General features: G+C 44.1%; 1 protein-coding gene across 3 annotated transcripts in view; it reads left to right on the top strand.

Moving 5' to 3' along the window:
- The window catches only part of CCDC178 (coiled-coil domain containing 178), a 461,614-nt gene that overhangs the window by 124,244 nt on the left and 320,629 nt on the right, over positions 1-16,741 (top strand). For all 3 annotated transcript variants that reach the window (XM_040433387.1, XM_040433386.1, XM_040433388.1), the window contains exon 13: positions 11,454-11,615. In XM_040433387.1, coding sequence (XP_040289321.1) covers positions 11,454-11,615 — 162 coding nt within the window. The remainder of the gene's footprint in view (positions 1-11,453; positions 11,616-16,741) is intronic.

Genomic DNA, 16,741 nt, shown 5'->3' on the forward strand with positions numbered 1-16,741 from the left:
CACTGAAGGGATCGCCGTGTGTCTACCCTTTGCCGATAGGTGCAGGTTACCTGCTTAACATCGTTCGTCATAGGGATCGGGGATTGTAATTCTGGAGAAGACTAATTTACCGTATTTTTCGCCCCATAAGATGCATTTTTTTTCCCCTGATATATGAGGCTGGGGGGGGGGGGGCTGATATATAGCATTGGGGGGGCAGATATATGGCATTGGGGGGCCGATATGAGGTCTGATTGAGGGTCTTATTAACATTGGGGGTCTGACTGCTGGTCTGACCTGAGGTGTAATGGAAAATATTTTTTTTCCAATTGTCCTCTAAAACCTAGGTGCGTCTTATGGTATTTTGTAAAAGACAAATTTATTTGGTAAAATACTAATGCTTTTGCTAAAATAATAATTTTTCTGATAAAATAATAATTTTTCTGATAAAAGAATAGGCATACATTTCTTTGCACTGCACAGTGATGTAGAATTTGAAAAAATTTATATGGCAGTCATAGTGATGCAGCATAAAATTTTTGCTATCAAAATCATTTTTTATTTCATAGAGTAATTTTTGTGCTACAAATACGAATTTGGTGGGATGATGCCAGTAGCAGTGACGATAAAGGACCCTATTGAGGCCCCGTCACTGGAATGAGCACACTTTACACCATGCAACGATGATCTACTCGAGGGCAACTCTGCTTTGCAAAGAATCAATTTATTTGTACTGTCCACATGGTGTTAAATAAGACCACTCTGTAACACTAAATCACAGTAACTCTTTGGCTAACAGAAGAGGTTAAATATCAATGTGGACACGCCACAAACAGTAGAATGAGAAAGATGTGTCACCCCAATTTGTGAATCAGGGCCTAATAGAATTGCTTAACTATTAATCAATGTGGATATACCACAAACAGTAGAATGATACAGGTGTATCACCCCAATTTGTGAATCAGGGCCTAATAGAATTGCTTATCTATTAATCAATCTGGACACGTCACAAACAGTAGAATGAGACAGGTGTATAACCCCAATGTGTGAATCAGGGCCTAATACAATGGTTTTCTCTGTACCCTACACTGCGATTGATTCAATCTGCAATGTCCCTTAAGCATCCCTACAGCTTCAGATGATTGTCCCTGCACTGTCCCTTTCACTCTCACAATTGTTTAATTTTTTTAAATAGATTGTCAGCAAAACTATCCCTAGCACAAAAGCGCTTCCACATCTCTCCCTATGCGCAGCTGACAAAGAAATGCCTGCGACCAGGTGGGATTAGGCTTTTAAAGGGCTGTGACATCACAGGGGGTGGATATCTCTGGATTGGCTGGCTGCATGGCATTATGGGTGATCTTGCATTACCGGCTTATCTCCCCTACACTTCACTTTCACTTTGTAACATGTGCAGCCGCCCTGTTAGGAAATAAATCTGATTAGTTACCATGACGCGCCAGGAAATTTGGCTTCATAACAAATCAAAGTTTTCCTGAAATTCGGATTGAATTCCACTTTGTTAACTTCAATTCGCCAGATACTAGATGTCATGATAACTTATCTGACTAAAATCCACTTACAACTTGTGACGGTAGTAGAAAATATCCTCGTCAAGCATTCCCTTCTTCCCATAAAAGAAAATCACCCAATATTCCACGAGTAGGAATATCCCTGGAATCGCCGAATAATCCACACATGAGTCAACTTAATGCTGGAACAAGACTGATTTACTGGTACACAGAACTCACAATTTATGCAGCAAAAACTCCTCCTCTGGGCCAGACTAGATAATTGAGTTTTAAGAATAGACACAGCTCAATTATCCTAAAACTCCTCCTCTGGGCCAGGCTAGACAATTGAGTTTTACCAATACACACAGCTCAATTATCTGCTGGCCAGAACATTTACAATTCTTAACAATTTCACACAAGTACTTTCTATCCCACATACAAACATAATCTCAACATCATTGTCCGGTACACGAATACATTCATTCTTGACAATTGGAGCCGAACAATATAGTCCTCAAAATAGCAGGGAGAGAATCAAACTGAAGCATATAGGCAATTGCATAAAAGTCCTTCACAATGGCCCCCCTTTTTCTCCCTGCTCCGGCAACTCGGTTGGACCTTTCCTGGTCCAGTAGGGTTGACGGGTTCAGAGCTTTTAGTCCGAGGTTAAATCCGTTTGGCGTGACAATCCATCGGCATTCCCGTTTTGCTTGCCTGGGCGATAATGAATCGTAAAGTCATAGGGCTGTAAGGCCAAGCTCCAGCGTAGCAAACGGGCGTTGTCCCCTGAAACCCGGTTAAGCCACACCAAGGGGTTGTGATCGGTGATGAGAGTGAACGCCCGGCCATAAAGGTAAGGTGTGAGCTTTTTGAGTGCCCATACCAAGGCCAAACACTCTTTTTCAATGGTGGCATAACTGACCTCCCTTGGCAACAGCTTCCGACTCAGGTATGCCACCGGGTGCTCTCCTCCATCCTCCCCGATCTGGCTTAGTACTGCCCCCAGTCCAAACATTGAAGCGTCTGTATGGACAATAAATCTTTTGTTAGGATCTGGGGTAACCAACACCGGAGCATTAACCAGAGCAGTCTTTAGTGCTTGGAAAGCCACCTCGCATTCCGGGGACCACAGGACTTGTCGGGGTAGCTTCTTTTTGGTCAAGTCGGTCAGGGGTTTGGCCAGGGCACTATAGTCGGGTACAAAGCGTCTGTAATAGCCGGCTGTGCCTAAGAAAGCCATGACTTGTGTCTTGGTGTGGGGAGTGGGCCAATTGGCAACGGCCTCGATCTTAGCCGGCTCCGGCCGTTGCTTACCACATCCTACTCGGTGGCCCAAATATTGTACCTCGCCCATACCCAAGTGACATTTGTCGGGTTTCAGGGTCAGCCCGGCCCCCCTGATCCTATCTAATACTACCCCTACGTGCTCTAGGTGCGCTTCCCAGGTATCGCTGTGGATGGCGATGTCATCCAGGTAAGCGCATGCAAAGCTCTGGAGACCCCTAAGTAACTGATCCACCATCCGTTGGAAGGTGGCCGGGGCGTTCTTCATCCCGAACGGCATAACCCGGAATTGGTATAGGCCGAACGGGGTGATGAAGGCCGACTTGGGTATGGCATCTTCTGCTAGGGGAATCTGCCAATATCCCTTGCATAGGTCTATTGTGGTCAGATACTTCCCTGCAGAGATACGGTCAAGCAGCTCGTCCATCCGTGGCATCGGATAGGCGTCCGTAACTGTCTTGTCATTGAGGCGCCGGTAATCTACACAGAAGCGGGTTGTCCCATCCTTCTTTGGCACTAAGACTACCGGCGAGGCCCAAGGACTTTCTGAGGGTTCGATTACGCCTAGCCGAAGCATCTCATCTATCTCCTTCCGCATCCCTTCCCGGACTGCTTCGGGGATACGGTAGGGAGGCTGTCTCAGGGGTGCCTGTCCTGGAGTCTCTACCTTGTGTATGGCTAGGAGTGTGTATCCAGGCTCCTGAGAGAATGTGGCCTGTTTTGTTTCTAGTAAGCGGACAGCTTGATCCCGCTCTTGCGGCTCCAGCTCTTCACCTAGCTGGACTTTCTTTATCTGGGTCATCCCTTCGTTACTGCCCAATAGGTCGGGAAGGGGTAGGGTCTCTGTGTCTTCTCCTGCTGGTGCACAGATAGCGGCTACCTCCTCTGCCCGTTCCTGATAGGCCTTGAGCATGTTGATGTGAAAGGTTCGTTTCACATCTTCATCCTCGCAGCTGGCTATCGTGTAGGTAGTGTCGCATATCTGTCCTATAACTTTATAGGGGCCCTGCCAGGCGGCCTGGAGCTTGTCTGTTCGGACCGGCCTTAATACCATGACCTTTTGGCCTATCTGAAAGCTCCGGTGCCTAGCCCGTCGGTCATACCATACCCTCTGGCGCTGTTGGGCCGCCCGGAGGTTCTCTCGCACTGTCTGGGCTAATTCCTCCATGCGGTCCCTCAGCTCCAGGACATAAGGTACAACCGGGGTCCCCTCAATCTCTGTCTGCCCCTCCCAGTGATCCTTGATGAGATCTAAGGGCCCCCTCACCCGCCTCCCATAGAGAAGTTCGAAGGGTGAGAATCCGGTCGATTCCTGCGGCACCTCTCGGTAGGCAAAGAGAAGGTGTGGCAGGAATCGCTCCCAATCCTTGTATGCCCCCGTGAACGACTTCAACATTTGCTTTAGCGTTCCGTTGAAGCGCTCGCACAGGCCGTTAGTCTGGGGATGGTATGGGGAGCTAGTCAGGGATTTAACTCCACAGGTTTTCCATATCTGCTGGGTTACCTCGGCCGTGAATTGGGTACCTTGGTCGGACAGAACCTCCTTGGGAAAGCCTACTCGGGAAAATACTTTAACTAGGGCCTCTGCTACGGTCTCAGCCTGTATGTTAGAGAGAGCTACCGCTTCGGGGTAACGGGTGGCGTAGTCTACTATGGTGAGTATATACCGCTTGCCGGAACGGCTAGGTTGGGCCAGGGGCCCTATAATGTCCACGGCTACCCTTGTGAACGGTTCTTCAATAATGGGCATGGAAACTAGTTTAGCCTTTGGGTGGTCTCCCCTTTTACCTATACGTTGGCATACCTCGCACGTTTGACAATACGCCCTGACGTCGTCGGACACCCCAGGCCAGAAGAAGTTCTGGGTTATCCGATACCCTGTCTTGCGTATTCCCAAATGGCCTGCCAAGGGTACGTCGTGCCCAATCCTCAATAACTCCTGGCGGTATTTCCGGGGAACTACCAGCTGGCGTTTTTGCTTAGGCCCTGGTGTATTACCCCGGGTCTCGGTGAGCCTGTACAAGCGGCCTTCCTCCCAGATAAATTGCTCCTTCTCTAACCCCCCTTGGCCCCTCCTGGCTTTCTCTCGATACTTTCTGAGGGAAGGGTCTCCGGTCACCTCCCGCCCAAAATCCTCTGGGGTGTCCCAGGGTAGGGGTTCTACAGTCAAGGGTAGGTTGGGTTGGCTTACCTGGGTCTCAGTAGGAAGCGGATGGCTCTCGGCAGCGCGACTTTGTGCTCTGGTGGTTACTGCGTGGGCCTCCTGAGCGGGGGTAGAGGCGAACGCCGAAGTCAGGGGGCCAATGTCGTTGCCCAGGATGACTTCAGAAGGTAAGTCTTTCATGACGCCCACATGAACATTGCCAGCTCCCGCACCCCAGTCTAGGTGTACCTGTGCAGTAGGAATACGGTATACTGCTCCCCCTGCCACTCTCACAGCAATTGATTTCCCCGGTTTCTCTGATGCCTTAATAAGGTGTCTTTGTACCAACGTGATGGTTGCCCCACTGTCTCTTAATCCCCGGGCGGTTTTTCCGTTAACCATGACCAGCTGACAATGGTGTTTCCTGTTGTCCGTAATAACAGATTGTACCATGAGGGCTTCGTAAAGGGTGCCCAATGGTTCTTCCTGACCCAGTTCCTGGGGATCCCAAGCCGAGTCTACACAATGGGCTGCTGCTGGTGGGCGGTACCCAGGTCGAGACCAATTTGACCTGGTGTTGTTGTCCATGGGGCAATTCTGCTTGTAGTGACCCAGCTGTTTGCACCGGAAGCAGCGTTGTTCATTGTCCTCCTGGCGTGGATAGCGAGGGCTAGATGTCACCGGTCTGTTAGGAGGTTGGTATCTAGCGGCTGGTGGGTGTGAGGGCACCGTTGGTCGTGGAGGTTGTACCCGTGGTGTGACCAGGTTCGTCTTGCGAGTATCCGCATATTCATCCGCCAACTTAGCGGCCTCTGGTAGAGTCATGGGCCTGCGATCTCTCACCCAGTCTTTGACATCCGTCTGGATGTGATTGTAAAATTGTTCCAGGAGCATTAGTTGTAAAATGTCCTCTGCGGAGGTGGCCTGGCTGCTGTTGACCCAGTTAGAGGCCGACAGGGATAACTGGCATGCCCATTCCACGTAAGAGTCTTTCGTGGTTTTGCGTGAGTCCCTGAACTTTTGTCGGTAGGACTCTGGGGTTACTGCATAACGAGCCAGGAGCACTTCTTTAACCCTGGCGTAGCTATGGATCTCCTGCTCTGGCACGGTCCGGAAAGCATCAGAAGCTTTGCCTGACAGTTTGCCTGACAATATTGCGACCCACTCTCCTCTATCTATTCGGTGCAGGTTACATTGTCGCTCAAAATCTGCCAGGTAATTATCAATGTCACAGTCTTTTTCATCAAAAGCTTTAAAAGCGCTAAACGGAATCTTCCTTGTGTCTGCTGTACTGTACTCACTGTTTGGAGAATGTGCGGCTGCTTGTTGGACTGCTGCCAGTTTTAACTGTAGCTCTGCGTCTCTTATTTGTTTAGCCTCCTCCGCTAACAGGTTCATCACTTTCAGCACCACATCCGCCGTTGGGTTCGGACCGAACCATGCTAGCTTCTCTCTCATTGCCTTGTTGGCTGGTGATTCCTCCTCCTGAATCACTGGTGTCCCCATCTCTTGTACTGCTGGCGTTGCTGCAACCAAGTTCTCCTGGTCTAGCTCCATTAATTCTGCTATAATGACCCGCTTGGTTTTGTTGCTAGCAATCCTTCCACGGACTTCCAGTAGTTCTTTCAGTGTTTTTCTTTTAAGCGGGGTGTACCAGCCTTCCATTCACTGTTCCCAGTGTCTGCTTGGAATCCTGGTGTAAAGGAAAGTAGAAGGGAAAATCCCGCTGCTGCCAACCAATTGTGACGGTAGTAGAAAATATCCTCGTCAAGCATTCCCTTCTTCCCATAAAAGAAAATCACCCAATATTCCACGAGTAGGAATATCCCTGGAATCGCCGAATAATCCACACATGAGTCAACTTAATGCTGGAACAAGACTGATTTACTGGTACACAGAACTCACAATTTATGCAGCAAAAACTCCTCCTCTGGGCCAGACTAGATAATTGAGTTTTAAGAATAGACACAGCTCAATTATCCTAAAACTCCTCCTCTGGGCCAGGCTAGACAATTGAGTTTTACCAATACACACAGCTCAATTATCTGCTGGCCAGAACATTTACAATTCTTAACAATTTCACACAAGTACTTTCTATCCCACATACAAACATAATCTCAACATCATTGTCCGGTACACGAATACATTCATTCTTGACAATTGGAGCCGAACAATATAGTCCTCAAAATAGCAGGGAGAGAATCAAACTGAAGCATATAGGCAATTGCATAAAAGTCCTTCACACAACTTATCTGACTGGACCAGTTGTGAGCTCATTCAGAACAAGAACAGAACCTGAGAAGAACACAATTGTGATGTTACAGCATGGTATCTGAGTGATATCTCTGTCATGTACATGTGGGCACTTGTGGTATATATAAACTTTGTAAACCTTGACCTATTTTACAGTTTTTTGTGTGTATGTCTTCTTTTTATATTCCTGTTTTTCGCAAAGTTACCTGAAGGTAGACATGGTTGTCAACATGTCAAGACAACTGCTGTCATCAGGTTCTCTGCTTTGAGAAACTGTATAGGTTTTTGGTCTTTTTACTTTTGGTGTTTTATGCAGATATGTGTAAGTAGACATACATATGTGGTATATAGGAGCTCTGCACATCTTAAACTTTTGTTTTTAAGAGATGATGTTGTGAATCTAACTTTCTGCTTATCAGAAATACATGTGTTTATGTAGTAAAAAAAATTACATTTTGATACAAAACTGCATAAAAGTTCAGTGTGTGTAAAATTCTTGCATTTTGAAAATGTGGCAGGTGTCTCTGGGTATGGGGGTTTCATATGATTTTTTATAATTTTGGTTGCATTTGTACATTTCAAAATTGTGGAAAAAATTGCTATGGCAATCAGAAATTAAAAAAGTCCAAAAACAAAATGGTTTTCCCATTTACCTCTAGTCTAGCAAATTTATGTTATAGATGGAGTATGCAGCTATGGACCTTCCTCTTAGACACTAGAATGAGCCACTTCTGCTCTGGAGGCCTGGAACCACCAACTTTTACATAGTCAACTGGTTATTTTAAAGAGGACCTTTCATGGGTCCAGACATTATAAACGAAGTATCAGGATACGTAGGGCATAGTGCAGGGATCTAACTGCAATTACTATTTTTTCTGGGCGCCACTCTGTTCTCCCGCTGTGGCCCCCGTTGTATTCTCCCGCCTGGTATGCTAATTTTTGCATCAGAACAATGAGGAGGAGACTTAGTCTTTCTCCGTGGGTGTGAGTTTTTTTTTTCTCCCTGTCTGTAACGCTCTGTCCTGCGATTGGACAGCGCTACAGCCAGAGAGAAGGAGACGCCCACGGAGAAAGACTCAGACTCAGTCTCCTTCTCATTGTTCTGATGCAAAAATTAGCATGCCAGGCGGGAGAACACAACGGGGGCCACAGCGGGAGAATGGAGCGGTGCCGAGAAAAAATAGTAAGTGCAGTTAGATCCCTGCACTATGCCCTACGTATCCTGATACTTAGTGTATAATGTCTGGACCCATGAAATACAGTGGATAACAGCAGTTTTCCTGGAAATATCAGCTAATTAATGGGGATTTCAACAGTTAAGTTTGAAGTGATCAGCTGACCCACAGGGGAAGAGGAAAGGTTCAGTGGAAACAGGAAGTGAATGAGTCCTGGATATAATAGTTTAGGGTCCATTCACACATCCGTATGTGTTTTGCGGATCCGCAAAACACAGACACCGGCAATGTGCGTTCCGCATTTTGCGGACCGCACTAGGAATCGACCGATGTTGATTTTTTAGGGCCGATACCGATAATCTGTGAACTTTCAGGCCGATAGCCAATAATTTATACCGATATTCTGTGAATTTTCATTTTTGAAAACAAATAAAAAAATTCCTACACAAATCTGCTCAAAATGAATGTTTATTGTTAACGTGTATTTATTTTATTTTTTTGGTAAACCTTTCTTTTTCATTTATAATTAATATTTTGGTGTGTGTGTTTTTTGTTTTTTTTTTACCTTTTTTTATTTTTATTTTTTACTGTTAGCCCCCTTAGGGACTAGAACCCTTGTCCTATTCACCCTGATAGGGCTCTATCAGGGTGAATAGGACCTCACACTGTCCCTGCTGCTCTGTGCTTTGTGCACACAGCAGCATGGAGCTTACCATGGCAGCCAGGGCTTCAATAGCGTCCTGGCTGCCATGGTAACCGATCGGAGCCCCAGGCTTACACTGCTGGGGTTCTGATCGGAACTTCCACTGAGGAGGAGGGGACCCTGTGGCCACTGCCACCAATGTCTTTAATACTGGGGTTGGTAGGGGCGCACTGCACCACTAATGATTAATACTGGGGTTGGGGGCGCACTGCGCCACCAATGTTTTAATACTGGGGTTGGGGGGGGTGCACTGCGCCACCAATGAAGATACCTCTCTCCTTAATTCATATACAGGAGGCGGGAGCTGGCTGCAGAATCACATAGCCGGCTCCCGACCTCTATGAGCGTTAGCTGCGATCCGCGGCAGTTAACCCCTTAGGTGGCAGCAGTGTAATGAGAGGGGTATCTTCATTGGTGGCGCAGTGGCCACACCCCCACCCCTCCTCTTGTCCTCCCTCATTGGCGGCGGCAGCAGCACAAGGGGGAGGGAGACACTGCTTTCTTCTCCCCTGTGCTGCTGAGGGAACACGGAGAGCACTGTTCCCGATACGTTATCGGTATATCGGAAAATAGATGCCGATACCGATGATGTTCAAAATCCTGAATATCGGCCAATAATATCGGTAAAACCGATAATCGGTCGATCCCTAGACCGCACATCGCCGGCACTCTCATAGAAAATGCCTTTTCTTGTCCGCAATTGCAGACAAGAATAGGACATTTTTGAGGAACGGAAGTGCGGATCCAGAAGTGTGGATCCGCAAATGCGGACAGCACATTCTGGCCCCATTGAAAATGAATGGAACCGCACCTGTTCTGCAAAATTGCGGAATGGATGCGGACCCATTTTGCGGACGTGTGAATGGACACTTAACCGATTAATGCATAGATATGATGTTCAGGGCAGATTCTTAAAACATTGGAGATATACGGCATGAGTTTAAGGCTGCTGCATAGTCTCCATTTGTTCTGGTAATTATGTGACTGGTCAAATGATCGCTAGGATTTCATTTCTTAGAGGTTGCTGCTGAGGTTTACTAGATCCGTCACAGGCCTAACAGTCAGAAATGTCACTGTAAATGAGCAGATTTCTCCTGTAAATTTACGGCTGACAATGATGAACGTAAATAAAGTCTATTTTAGGTAATACTACCTCCTAAAATGCATTTTTTTTTTGGTATTTTTTCAATTTATAAACCTAAAGATTATAAAAATTATTTTAAAACAAAGTTTAATTATTCCCGAAAAATACAGAAAAAATGACATTGCTAGCTCAACAAATAAAGTTATGGTTGTTTAATGTGTGCGAAAACCAGCTAAACTGTGTCTGGTCCTGAAGACCAAAATGAGCCTAGTCCTGAACCGTTTAAAGAACAAATAAAAGTGGTAGATGTCTGTGAAGGTTCTCATTCATCGAGGTCATGGTATATTAGTAGTAATAAGTCAACAGGATTTGTTGTAAGCTTGGTTTCTCCAATTTACCAAAAATAGCTTCTTTCAAACTTTGTTGTCATCAAACGATTATCCTTAAAGGGGTTTCTCACTTCAGCAAATGGCATTTATCATGTAGAGAAAGTTAATACAGGCAATTACTAATGTATTGTGATTGTCCATACTGCCTTTGCTGGCTGGATTTGTTTTTCCATCACATTATACACTGCTCGTTTCCATGGTTACGTCCACTCTGCAATCCAACAGCGGTGGCCGTGCTTGCATACTATAGGAAAAAGCATCGGTCTATGCAGGCTCCACGGTCCTGGCCACCAGAGAGGCCACCACTTTTTCCTATAGTGTGCAAGCATGGCCAACTCTGCTGGACTGCAGGGTGGCCGTAACCATGGAAATGAGCAATGTATAATGTGATGGAAAAATGAATCCAGCAAGCAAAGGAGGATATATGGACAATCACAGTACATTAGTAAGTGCCTTGTATTAACTTTTCTCTACATCATAAATTCCACTTGCTGAAGTGGGAGAACCCCTTTAAGCTTTAAGTAAACAGCTGAGTCTGGTCAGCAGGTGTTGGCAAACAGCTGAGTCTGGTCAGCAGGTGTTGGCTCTTCTGTGCTGGGCCATACACTGGTATAGCTTACAGTGCTGTTCTAACACCTCCCCCGAGGCAGTTTAATGACACCTAATAGCTTTAGTCATGCAAACGGAATCAAGATCTTACCTTCATTACTGAAACACGAGAACACAAGTCACCACTATTTATTGCCGCAGATTTCTCATACAAGCCGTTCTAATTGATAAAGCTAGTTGGATGACTAGCAAAATGGCTTCACGTTAAAAAAACAATATAAAACACATCTAGTTGGTCTGGCGCATTGCTACTAATAACCTATTGTTGATTATATAATTTATTAATATAAAACATAAAAGCTTTATTTTTACATTGCCAGGCAAGAATAAATAGAATTATAGCGGAAAGGAATCAAAAAGAGAAAGAATACAACATGATGAAAGAAGAATTGGTGAAGACAGTAGATGAGACTGAACAGCCTGTTGCTGTGCTGGAAGCAGAAATCTCTAAATTAACATCTCTTCATGCTAAGAAGGCTGAGGTATTTAATGTTGATGCAGTGGTATATATACATTAAGCAGTAGATTGTTAATACTCAGATGGTGTGAGGTGGTAACAGGCGGTACTAGAGTATGGTGCCTGTTAAGTTTCCTTAAAATGTACCTGAGTTTTCAAAATAACAGTTTGCTTAATGGCTGTGCTTCTTTACACAATCATAACTATGAAGGTACAGTTCTGTTTGGGCTTCCCTAGAGTCTCTTTAGGCCATAATATTCCCTGTTTCAATTGCCCAGCCAGATGCATTTCTCTCACAAGCAGGATGCTTATGCCTTTTATTGAAGTCTCGCAGCACTGCATAAGGTGACATCCTTTCACTTACTTCCCGCTATGTTTGTTTTTAGCCCTGGAGCTCGCAGAACAGATAAGGAGGTATAAATCACACTTACAGATAGGCAGGACGTGCCTGTGATGTGTAAAAACAGTTATTTTATAGTCTCAGGATCTCAGCTAGCCCTAACATGCCCCCGCTTCCTCTCGGCTGTCTTCTGAGTCTCTGTTACCAGAGACTTATCTTGCCTGACAGCAGGCAGTGGAAGTGAGACCCCTAATTGCTGACTTTACAGCTTTTTTCAGGTGGATGCAGGCAGATTTTTAAACGAAGTGATTTAGAAATGCTAGTTATACTATTTTATATTAAATGAAATCAAATTGTGTGAAAAGTACAGTGATTCTTTAAACTGGCATTCTGGTTATCCCCTATCCACAGGAAAACTGGAGTGGCATTTCTAGACAAAAGTGTTAGATTCAAAATGTGCCAAATGTATCAAATTTATTATGTGCACCTTTTGCCAATACAAACTTGCATATAAACTGACTTCAAAAGGTCCCATCATGATCATCATTCCCCCTAATTATTTTTAACAGAGATTTCCAGTATTTTAATTTGACAGACATTTTTTTATAGGCTAGATAGTACTGCAGGTAAAAGTAAGATACGTGATTCTTTGGATTCTGCTGCATTGTTGGGCTGATATTGCACAGTTTGTTTTCAATCTCTTTTTATTAAGCCGTCGTAAACAACTTTTTTTATTTTTTCATTTTCATGTTTTTTAGCCTTCTAAAGGCCAATTTTTTATTTTATTTTTCCATTCACATGGGGCTTATTTGTGGGACACTTTATACTTCCTACTGGCACCATTTACACGCTGTATATTCCTCCTTGTTGAACTTATGCTAATCCAACTGCTGATACCAGTAAACAAGTTGAAAGCTGGACTGGCATGATCCACATTTTTACATCTCTTTACCTATTTTGTACACTGAAGGTACGAATTTGGAATAACAGTATTTTGGATATAGATAGATAGTTATTGAAAATATTGATATTAATTTGGGTCAAGCCCTTACCAGGTGAGTCCTGCGTATATGGTTGTGTGTGCGGATTTGTGTCTGGTCATCTAGCGTCTTTGAAGTTGTCTTCTAGCTAGTCACTCCTCAGCCACTGGAGATAACACAAAGCTGGTGTCATAAAATTCAAGAATCTAGCTATATTCAAATCCTCCATAGTGACATCAGAGGATGGGGGGATGGATATAGAAAGAGAAAGTTCATAAGGTATGAAAAACCAGGGCTGAGTGTAATTTCTTGGGGCTCACCAAAGTAGTGAAGATTTGTCCTGGTTCTCTACCTGCCCCGGCACCGGAGCCTATGCCATCTTACGTGAGTGTTAGGTTTCTGATTTATTTCCTTTCATTTTAAGAAACTGTTCTACATTGTCTTTCTGTCTCTTTTGTTACACTTTATATATATATATATGTATATATATATACACTGCTCAAAAAAATAAAGGGAACACACAAATAACACATCCTAGATCTGAATTAATTAAATATTCTTCTGAAATACGTTGTTATTTACATAGTTGAATGTGCTGACAACAAAATCACACAAAAAAAAAATATGGAAATCAAATTTTTTAACCCATGGAGGTCTGGATTTGGAGTCACCCTCAAAATTAAAGTGGAAAAACACACTACAGGCTGATCCAACTTTGATGTAATATCCTTAAAACAAGTCAAAATGAGGCTCAGTAGTGTGTGTGGCCTCCACGTGCCTGTATGACCTCCCTACAACGCCTGTGCATGCTCCTGATGAGGTAGCAGACGGTCTCCTGAGGGATCTCCTCCCAGATCTGGACTAAAGCATCTGCCAACTCCTGGACAGTCTGTGGTGCAACGTGACGTTGGTGGATAGAGCGAGACGTGATGTCCCAGATGTGCTCAATTGGATTCAGGTCTGGGGAACGGGCGGGCCAGTCCATAGCATCAATGCCTTTGTCTTGCAGGAACTGCTGACACACTCCAGCCACATGAGGTCTAGCATTGTCTTGCATTAGGAGGAACCCAGGGCCAACCGCACCAGCATATGGTCTCACAAGGGGTCTGAGGATCTCATCTCGGTACCTAATGGCAGTCAGGCTACCTCTGGCAAGCACATGGAGGGCTGTGCGGCCCTCCAAAGAAATGCCACCCCACACCATTACTGACCCAATGCCAAACCGGTCATGCTGGAGGATGTTGCAGGCAGCAGAACGTTCTCCACGGCGTCTCCAGACTATGTCACGTCTGTCACATGTGCTCAGTGTGAACCTGCTTTCATCTGTGAAGAGCACAGGGCGCCAGTGGCAAATTTGCCAATCTTGGTGTTTTCTGGCAAATGCCAAACGTCCTGCACGGTGTTGGGCTGTAAGCAAAACCCCCACCTGTGGACGTTGGGCCCTCATATCACCCTCATGGAGTCTGTTTCTGACCGTTTGAGCAGACACATGCACATTTGTGGCCTGCTGGAGGTCATTTTGCAGGGCTCTGACAGTGCTTCTCCTGTTCCTCCTTGCACAAAGGCGGAGGTAGCGGTCCTGCTGCTGGGTTGTTGCCCTCCTATGGCCTCCTCCACGTCTCCTGATGTACTGGCCTGTCTCCTGTTAGCGCCTCCATGCTCTGGACACTACGCTGACAGACACAGCAAACCTTCTTGCCACGGCTCACATTGATGTGCCATCCTGGATAAGCTGCACTACCTGAGCCACTTGTGTGGGTTGTAGACTCCGTCTCATGCTATCACTAGAGTGAAAGCACCGGCAGCATTCAAAAGTGACCAAAACATCAGCCAGGAAGCATAGGAACTGAGAAGTGGTCAGGTCACCACCTGCAGAACCACTCCTTTATTGGGGGTGTCTTGCTAATTGCCTATAATTTCCACCTGTTGTCTATCCCATTTGCACAACAGCATGTGAAATTGATTGTCACTCAGTGTTGCTTCCTAAGTGGACAGTTTGATTTCACAGAAGTGTGATTGACTTGGAGTTACATTGTGTTGTTTAAGTGTTCCCTTTATTTTTTTGAGCAGTGTATATATATATATATATATATATATATATATAAAGCATTGTGACTCTTTTCATCATATTAAACTCCATTTAATAAGTTCTGACTTGTGTTCTTGAATGAATCCATGTGCTAAGCAGCTTGAAGCATATAAGGCTACCTATTTAAATAAAAGTTTAGGAGGAGATTGTAATATTTAAGTAACAAACTTACATTATATAGAGATAGTAGGGAGTACCTGATGGCTTCCTGTAAGAGTGTGAGCTCTTGAAACAAACCTTGGTGGCAGTGTTAAGATATTACTGGGGAATATTTATAATTTATATAGATTAGTTGTTCTATTGGCTGGCCAGCCACATCCACACATCAAGTGAACTCCTGCGAGGGTGATCTATCTATCTATCTATCTATCTATCTATCTATCTATCTATCGTGTATATATATGTATATCAATCTATTGGTTGATATTCGGAGCCTTTGAGCAAGGAAGTTGGCAGTGTGATGGTAAATTGGCATTACAGTTTGATAAGGCTTTATGTAATACAACTTTTTTCCTTCAGTATCTGTGGTTTCAGCAGCTGGACCTATAACTATGAGCTGATCACTGGGGTGTCTTACCTTAGAGAAGGGATTGTCAAGTTAGGTTAACCCCTTCATTCAGTGCCTATGTAGCTGGGAGGATCAGGTATAATTTTGTGAAATATAATCTTCTCAGTGGAAAGTCTTCTGCCTGTATAGGAAAAGTCTAATATGATTGTTTTTTCTCTTTTCATAGATTGATATTACATGAAAGTTTCATGGATTTAGTTTTTCTAGAAAAAAACTGTTTTGTATTTTCAGTTGTCACTAAATAGATATGAGATATGTAAATGGTTATATGACAGAAGAAACTGCAGTAAGCTTCACATCTAAGGATTAAAGTCATGACAGAGTTAACAATTCACAACTAGTCAAGTTGCTGAAGTGACAGAATGGACAAAGGTGTAGAATTTGCAGTCCAATGAAAAAGGGGCAAAACTGTGCACTTGAATAAGAAAAATCAAAAGACAGACTGTAGGATTAATGGCCAGGTGTCAACTGCCTGTCATATTATACCATACACTATAGCATGTAAGAATTGTAACAACATAGAAGAATGTAGTAGTATACAAGCTGTATACTAAGCACAATCATAGCTACGGTTACCATACTTGTATAGGCAACAGTGTTCAATGATTATCAATGCATTTCAATAAGCAATGATCCAAGACCACAGTGTATTTGTCCTAAGAACTACATTTCACTTTCAAGTCTTTTTCTTCTTAACATGCTTTTTTTTTTTTCAGATTACATTTACTGAATATAAAAAAAAAAATCTGTCTCACAGCCAATATGTCTCAATGAGTGCATCAACAACTGCCCACAATAGTCCAAAAAGCATGTCCAAAATAGTTTGGAGACTATCAATAGTCCCATGTTGACCTAGTTAAAGTGCTTGCAGTTGAGTGTAGGAAATACTTGTGTGGCTATCACAGATGTAATTATACCCATTTTTGCAAATACAGTGACATTTTGGTAAATCTAAAACTATTGGTATAAAATCCCATACTCATCTCTCCTTTACTGGATAATCTTTATAGGGTTTTCCAGTAAAATTTTGCTGACTGTACAAGTGGTTTAAGACATTGTAGCTGATAATCTGTTGTAATATTTTAAAAGCTTTTCACAAATCAATCATATTGTTCCTATTGGTAATGGCCCCCATACATATTAGAGTATCGTTGAGGAAATCCATTTTCGGCCC

The sequence above is a fragment of the Bufo bufo genome, chromosome 5 (assembly GCF_905171765.1).
Source record: "Bufo bufo chromosome 5, aBufBuf1.1, whole genome shotgun sequence".
Taxonomy (NCBI): Eukaryota; Metazoa; Chordata; class Amphibia; order Anura; family Bufonidae; genus Bufo; species Bufo bufo.